This window comes from Notechis scutatus, chromosome 1 (assembly GCF_049901735.1).
Source record: "Notechis scutatus isolate UNSWTSFEM ecotype Mainland chromosome 1, rNotScu1.2, whole genome shotgun sequence".
NCBI lineage: Eukaryota > Metazoa > Chordata > Lepidosauria > Squamata > Elapidae > Notechis > Notechis scutatus.
Genome location: NC_142009.1, coordinates 299,108,988 through 299,117,451, shown reverse-complemented (window position 1 = coordinate 299,117,451; position 8,464 = coordinate 299,108,988). Strand labels below are relative to the sequence as shown.

Sequence of the window (8,464 nt, the reverse complement as noted above, 5' to 3'; positions counted from 1 at the left end):
TAGAATGTTTTAACATGTTCAACTAAACATTCTCTACCTTTGCTGGAATTTTTTACAGTAATTGGTGGCATATACTTCAGCAGTAGTCGGTCAATGAAACATTTTCTGAATCTCTTAGTAAATTCTGCACATTGGCATGGAAGTACATACAACTTCTTCAAGTTATTGATATTTTGGGCTTTTACTGCTTGCTTCAGACCCCAACGTTACAGTGCAATAGATTAAAATCAGGGCTTTGATAACCATTCCAATAAAGAGAACGTCTTCCGATTTAGCTATTCTGTCATAGATTTGCGTGTATAGGATTGCAGTTGTGCGGCACGATCTACATTTGCTTAAATTTCAGTTTGGCTTCATTTGTACATTTTGTTGCTATGGTCCTGAAATTATTAGCTCATCAATTATGAGTTGTCTGGCTCCAATGGCAGCAAAGAAGCCTCAAATCCTGATATTCCCATTACTATACTGAATGGGTCAGTTGAGGTTCTTTTGTTAAATGTATTTTTTTTTTCAAACATCAATTTCTCATTGATGCAAAAACAATCTACATTTGTCCAAGCTATTCAGATTGTTGTTCCACAGTCCTGCACAATCAGCCACGTGTGTTTAAAACAAGTAGCAGTGAAAAGCAGTTGCATCCTCCAAGACACATTCTTTTTCAGGATTTGTTTTTATGATGGCCTGCAAATTTTTGACATTAATCTGGAGACTACAACTTTCCCAGAATATTGTACATCTTGTTATTAGGGTGGATTGTATTGGACACCTATTGGAACACGTAACAATGGCATAGCATTTTCTTCATTTATATATTATCTGCTTAACACTGGATTGATGGTACCAGAATATATGATAATGTTTTTGTGACCCTTTCCAGATTCACATGTATTGACATTTTTTTTTCTGAGGTCTAAGGATAGTTCTTTTAACCGGGATATGATTTACATCTACAAACTTGTGGTGTTACTCAATAGTAATAACCACATGCTTTTTGTAGGGTGGAGTTCTTCAAGCTCATTTAATTAACATCTAAGTGACTGGGCAACTTAGAATAATTAAAAATCCAAATTATTTTTATAAACATTAAAAAATAACTATCTCACATTTAGGTAGTAACAATTGAACACAAGGTACACAATACAATTTCACACAATGTCCTGGCCTAGTAAAAGGTGCAAAAGATGTAATTTAAAACACATTGTTACCATTTAATCTTTTAATTAATTAATGCTATAACCAAAAAGCCCAACAGAATTTTGGCTGGTGAGATTTCATAAACTTTTGATAGGTGTACTTTCTCATGCTATATAAGCCTGATAGAATGTATACCTTTATAGTGGCCTTACCATGTCGCATCTTTCCTGGGAATTACCATTCATTACCCATGTCTAAAACTGAGTATGGATGCAACGTAGAGCTCTTGATAAATCGCAGCTAAGGGAGTACAATAGCTTGGAGGACTGTGTACTCACACAGCCCCTGCAACAAATCACCATTTCTACCATATTTCTGAAAAATATCAGTATACGTAGCTGATCACAATCTACCTTTATTGCAAACTTACGCCAATTTGGTACCTTTAGGACACTGGAGAGAGCTTTTGTTCGGAAACAAGTAAGGGCAAGCAATGAGCTATACTATTACCAAGGTTGGAGCCTTTTCTATACTATTAGTGAGCGCCAATCTATGCATCATACAGTCCCTGGAATAGCAGCTGGGGACCCATATGATTGCAGTCTTAATTATCCAGTTTTAACTCCTGATCTGAAATATAGTTCCATGTGAAAGAGGATTGCTTTAAGCCTTCATACTGATTTCTGTTCTGAATATAGTCACTAAGTAAAGAAATGAAAAGTCAAAAGAAGAGTCGGGGGAGAGAATGCTGCCTGTCATTTTCTATGAAAAGAGAACTTTCAAGAAAAGGCATTCTCCTAAAAGCATATATGAACTATTCTAGATAGCTTATGACCTATTTTTTCAACAAAAAGTCTACTTTTTCAGTAGTAAAAAAGACAATACGTCAATATATGTAGAACAAAATGCTTGCCTTGGTATTTTAATTAAGAATTAAAGCAAATTTCCTCTTTCCTACAGACAATTTTACAGTAAAAATATGTAAAACCAGTTATTAAATATACAACAGTTGAAAATTACATATTTCAAGTGTGTAATCAATTTCACTTTATGAAACAATACATATTCAAAGCCTGGAGTAGGTGGCAAACTTTTACAGCGTCTTGTACCATCAGCCAGCATCTTGCCACCATCATAGAACAATGAGGAAAATTGAATGGCGATCTCTGAATTATTCACTGAAAGACAAATACAGAAAATTAGCAAGCATTCTCTCATTTAAATAGTATTCTCTAGAAATCATCTTTCAAATGTGTCAAAATTGAAGTTTCAATATACACATTGTTCAGCGAACAATAAAGAACATAGGTTTTATGCCTGACTGTACATTTTCATGTTCTATTAAGACATGTAATTACAGACAGTAAAAAGAATTAGTTACCTAGTTTGTGTTCGAGTCCATTTCAAGGCATGACGTGGTGGTACAGAAACATTAGGGTGGTAGAATGTGCAGTCCACTCTGGTACACTGTGTATTAAACCTGCAGTGCTAACAAGATAAATGAAAGGCTTAAAAACTGCTTGCAAGAATTAAATCTGGCTTGTTTTAATTTATTTAGTATATGCTTTTTCTTTAAAAATTATGCAATTCCTCAATGAGATCGTTCAAGTATCTAAACTAAGCCAACTGAACCAAAGTTGGAAAATTTCTATTACTGTGGTTTTTTTTTAAAGTTAACTCCTAAATCATAAAAAATGCATTTGACGCAAACGTCTATTTGTGGCATCACTGATTGTGCATTCACATGCGAAAGCCATCACCAAAGCTGCAAATGCTAATATGCAAAAACTCTATCCTAGAGTTTAACCCAAAATTGTACTACTAGAAGTAACAAAATGCTGAATTTGAAAAATATAAATTTTATGGGAAATATAGTCTTAAAGGAAAGATCCTATATAATAACAAAATACCAAATGAGAAATTTTGCATAGGATGTTACAAGCTAACAACTTGCTATTACTTATTATGTTTGTCTGTTTTTCTAAACACAGAATGCCATTTTGGTGTCCTGGTGCTGATTTCTACTTTACAGATTCCAGCCTTCATTACCAAAATCCTGCATATTATATTTACTCTGTAAACTTAAATATTAATACAGATTGATGTTTCACGTGTCTCTTCTCTTTCCCATATTTAATGGATCTTTCATCACCACCAGCATAACTTTCCTCTCTCCACACATTTGTCTTGTGTACTTCATGTCTTATGTGCACAATGTCCATTTGACTTCTGTTTGGATCATTCTTCCCTTCTCAAGTTTCATCACCCATTTTTGTTCATTGTCCCATCTATTTCTTTCAAATTCTCACACACGTGTGCAGACAAGAGACACATACACACCTGTATATATAATCAGTCATATCCTGTTTTATATAAAATGCCCAGGTTTCAGCCATTTCCAATTTTTCTCTGTAACACACACACATACACACACACACACAATCTATCTACAAGACTTACTTTGGGATGGTAAAAGGGACATTCCATTTTCTTACACGAAGGGAAAAAACGGCAAAGCTGGCTGGTAGAAGATGGTGGTGGGGCTGGAGCTGAAACTGCTAAACCAATTAATGAGAAAGAAACAGCTATTCTTAAGTTATTCCAAAGCTTGATATTTAATTAAATATTTAATTAAAGACTTGCGAGTATTGCCATATAGGTATGTAATTTTAATTGGTGGCTCCTACAATTCCCAATGTATAATTATGGAAGATCACACAGTTGAAGTTGCTGAATTTTGACCCTAGCCACTAGCAGGGTAGGAGGTCATGATGGAATTCAATAGGCACTGCTGTGATTTCCAAAAAGTAAAAAAATAATAGATTTCCTGCTAGTTTTATGAATAAGTCATGAGAAAGAGTGGCATTAATAATGCTGTGCCCAAGATTGCTTTAGAAAGGGAGGAATCTTAGCATTCTGCGCATACAGAGCAATTTTTGTTGAGAACTGAAGCTGGGCCCATCACATTGCAGAAATGAAGAAAGAGGGGTACCCATTAATGCCCTATCCCAAGTTATGATCAGTATTTGATGCACAACGCATTGGAACTGGACCCACATCCTCCACTCTTTGACCATACTACATATGACCAGAGAGCTCACAACCAATTGGAATTTAGTGGCTGTTCTTAGGCGGCAGTTTTATTTTGACAATGCAACTATGAGGCTTTGTTTTTGAGTTTGCTGTCATTGGCATATTCTAAGAAAGCCCATTTTTTTAAATATTGAGAAAATCTTACCTTGTTTAGGAGGTGGTTGCGGTGCCCGTCGACTGGCATGAGTATAAGGACAATCTGGTTTGGTGCATTTGGCGTCATATTTACAGTTTGGATGGATGAATAAACATTTGTCAGCAAACTTACAGCTTGGAAAGACTCTGAAATAGGAATGCAAAATACTTATTCCTTCAGAACGAGCTTGCCAAGATGCACCCTTTCAAAATTGCTTATGTTTACTGATGCAGAATATAATTTTACATAAAACATGAGAATAGGGTTTTCAGGTTCAAGTCAAGTCATGAAAGAGATCAGTGAGGATTAAAAAAAAACTCAAGCTCCAAAAACTTTGATTAAAATTTGACAGAAGTCAGAAAAAAAAAATCAAAGTAGCAGAAAACATTTCCACATGTAGAGGTTAAACCAAAATGTGTATTTTGGTTGTTCTATGTGTGCACAAATGTGCAAAATCTCCCGTCCCAAATGACCCAAAAAAACTGCCAAAGGCCCAAAGGATTCCCAAGGGCTTTGGATTTTGTTCAAGTTATTTGTATATCACCCAGAGTCCCTCTGAGGGAGATAGGCAGTTTCAATATTTGATAAATAAGTACCCAATTATACTATAAGGTCCTTCACCAATGTGTGAAAAAAAATAATCTTCACCATTTTACGATTAATGAATTTCCCAGGTTAAGAAATAGAGAGCAAGTTCACTAATCTGAACCATAAGAGCTACAACCATGAAAAATGAAGAAAAAAAGAAATCTGTAAACATTTCAATGTAAGAATTATGTAAAAGAGGCTATGATGCCTTTTGATATTCAGCAATTTTCTAGAAATAGGTTGATAGGGAAACATGCTCACACTCACACACTATGATAGCATTATACATTTTCACCCCAGCCTTCCAACGTAGAAATGGAGAAAAATTAATGATTAATGCTTTGACAGAAAAATAAAAATCTCTGTCTGAACTTCTATCTTCTACCCAATTAAAAATCAGGCCAAAAGCCTTTCTCCCCACACAACCTGCTATCTTGCTGCTCCTACTTCTTCTCTCTGATCATTCTTTGTTGAAATTTAGACCATAAGTTCTTGGGCAATAGGTTTCCTTTATTTCCTATGTTAGCATAAAGCTCTATAAAAAGTGGCAGTTATCCTTATATCCACAGTTCCATCAAATGGGTTAGGGTCACTCAGCACTGATTGACAAAATAGTGTTTGTTTCATCTGAACTCTTCCCACAATGCAGGAGAGTCAAAGTGGAAAAATTTTTATCTCTTGCTTTAAATTTCAAGAACCTGGCACAGCTCTAGGTTCCTTTCCACAACTATCAATTAAATATGAGGAGTAAGAACTATAGCATAAAATAACCAAATAAATCACTAGAATGTGCAAAAATTGCCTAATATAAATAGATAAACACCCGTCTTTTCCCGGTAAGAAATTAACACTCTACATCCAGAATTTCCAGTCTTGTTTTGGCCTTGTTCATTATTCTGCTGGTGTAATGCTGTGAAACTCACAGTGCAAATCCCCCTTTTTGGGAGTAGTGACTACCCGTCAATTCAAGTCAAGTTGTTTATGCCTAATAATGAGAAATATTTGGTAACATCTTGATAGCACTTTGGAAGCTACATATTGGTAATGACCAATTATCCTCCAATCCCTGTTTATCCTTTTAGTTACTGGCTCCAGCCATGACTCATGGTAATGAAATTCAGTTTTAGAGCAAACATCTTCTCACTGGTGCTGGTGATGCAACAAGTTTCTTTTGCGCTAACCTGTGTGCCTGAAAACTAGGAAGGCAAGTTAGGTGGAGTTCCATTGAGAAGTTCAGGGCCACTTACTTGCATGGCAGTGTAGGATGATGGAAGGCACAGTCATCTCCATTTTTGCAGGCAGGCCAGTATTTGCACCGCTCGGGTACTTTCTCCAACTTCTGTAAGATGCCTATTTCTTCCATCTCTACTGTGAGTAATAGCCAAAGAAGCAAAGTTAAACATTGGGATTATAGAAGAGAGTTTTGATCAAAACAACTACTTAGATATACAGAATTTAGAATGAAATTCAGAAAAGTGGAAATATCCACAAAGACAGAATAAGTTTGCCACTACGCAATTTTTATAACTCTCAAATTGACTGAAGCAAGAACAGCCAGAATTGGTAGAAAGATGGGCGGCTATATACATGTTATAAAATTTATTCATTCACTAACTGCTTGAAAAAAAGCCTCACATGAACAGCTGCTTTGCCAGACCAGGCCCACCTCTTCAGGAGGAGGAAGATGGAGGTCAGCTGGGAATGGAGTGCAGGGCAACAGAGATGAAAGGGGCAGTGAAAACCAGGGTAGTAGAGGCAGTGGAGCACAGGGCAACAAAGATGGCAGCAGGGTGGTGAAACATAGGATGGCCAAAAGGCCAGAGATGGGGGGAGATATATGGGGAGAGTTGAAGCAGAGAGAGTCAGGAGGAGAAGCAATCTGGACTACTGAAGCTTCTGTTGTTAAGCAATTTTGTCAAGTGATGCTTTGCCTAGCATCCACCTCTTTCAGCAATGGAAAATCTGGTACCAATTAGAGTCATTAAGCAAGGAACATAAAAAAACAAACCACACGGCCCTGATGTGTCACTATCTGAGAAGTAGAATCTTCAAGTGTCCCTGTAATTTTATGTGGGAAAGTTTGACCTTGCTAAACTGGGCAACACTGTAACTCCAGAATAAAGTAGAATTCGCTCATCTGGTTGTTGATTCCTATCCGATTTGCCCCAGGAGGCCAACAAACTCCAAGTGTCTCTCCAAGCAACCATGTTTTCAGAAGTCTTCAAAAATGCAGTAAGGAGATGGTGATCTGAACATCTAAGGCTTCCAGAGGCCAAGGGCCATCCTTGAAAAACCTCAAACACCAAGTCGCCGTCGATGGCAACCGCTGAAACCTGGCTAGGCAAAACCCTTGCCAGTGCAAGTCTCAGTAATAGAAGTAGGTGTGTATTCATCCACAATGAGGTTAAGGATGAGAAGAGATTTATTACAGACAGATCTGGCATTCAAAGACATCCAGAGCTTAGGCAATAACAAGATCTTGCTAGTTAATTCTTGAGATAAGGAGTATAGAAACAAGGTCTGGCCTTAGGCTTTCAATCCCCCTTCAGCAAGGGGCAGGTCATCCTCTCTTTCCAGTGCTGTTCCCTAATTACTTTCAGGCAGAGTAGATGAATGAAATCTACGTTCTTTTAGACTTAAAATGTTCTGTAAAAAAATTATATATCCTAAGAAATTTTGCTTAGAAGTTAGTCATTGAATTCCTGCCTCTAGTTTAGTTTTCAATTTCCCAAAGATATTTTGCAATCAAGATACCATAAAGACTTTATCAATGAGGATGAGAGTGTTACCATCTGTGCTGTCCAGCTGTCTGGATATAATGTGCATCTGTTGTGTGCGAAGGTTTCTTAATCCCTTGCTCCCTGTTGGTTTGGATGGAATAGGCCTAACTCCCTCCATAAGATTCAATTCCTCCTCCTCTTGATCAGATAAGTACCCCGGAGGGCTGGGGACTCCATCCAAAGTGACTATAAACTTGGGACTAGCAGGCTTCTCTGACAACATAAGCTGCTCTCTATAATAAAAGAATAAAAATTGTTTAAGTTACTAAAACAAGAACAAAGGAATGGTAATTGATACCAACAATTCAAGTTGAAGATTACTTGATGACATATAATCAATAGAACATAATTAATAACAATCAATACCGCATAATTATTTATAAATTATTTTTTAAGACCTAAAAGATTTCACAGATTAAATCACTTCTCCCTCAAAATGTACAATACCCTTAAAGAGGAAATGACACTTGTGTCTCATATCCTTAGTTTGTGCAAAGAAGGAAATCTATCCGCTCTTCATAATTTTGTTCTGTGTGCTTCTTGACTAGAAAAGTTATGACTGGTAGAAATATTTGAATAGACAAATCAGGGGCTTAAGGAAACATATGAAATAAGTCTACCACAATCTGCTTTGTCTCTATATAAAGCGTGCTACTTTCACAGTTAGGGCAAGCAAAGACCAATTTCACTATTTAGATACACTGTATGAATGCGCCTAGTTCCAAGTTTATGT

At 36.6% G+C, this 8,464-nt stretch overlaps 1 protein-coding gene across 4 annotated transcripts in view; it reads right to left on the bottom strand.

The window, feature by feature from the left end:
- Window positions 1–2,028: 2,028 nt before the first annotated feature.
- Window positions 2,029–8,464, bottom strand: part of ZC3H14 (zinc finger CCCH-type containing 14) — a 33,971-nt gene continuing 27,535 nt past the window's right edge. Inside the window, exons 12-17 of one of the 4 annotated variants that reach the window (XM_026679161.2) lie at window positions 7,741–7,964; window positions 6,199–6,319; window positions 4,373–4,509; window positions 3,595–3,692; window positions 2,516–2,622; window positions 2,029–2,312 (exon numbers count right to left, since the gene is read on the bottom strand). In XM_026679161.2, the coding sequence (XP_026534946.2) occupies window positions 2,306–2,312; window positions 2,516–2,622; window positions 3,595–3,692; window positions 4,373–4,509; window positions 6,199–6,319; window positions 7,741–7,964 (694 nt within the window). In that variant the 3' untranslated portion in view covers window positions 2,029–2,305. The remainder of the gene's footprint in view (window positions 2,313–2,515; window positions 2,623–3,594; window positions 3,693–4,372; window positions 4,510–6,198; window positions 6,320–7,740; window positions 7,965–8,464) is intronic. The other 3 variants (XM_026679163.2, XM_026679162.2, XM_087952054.1) reach the window with 3 other exon arrangements.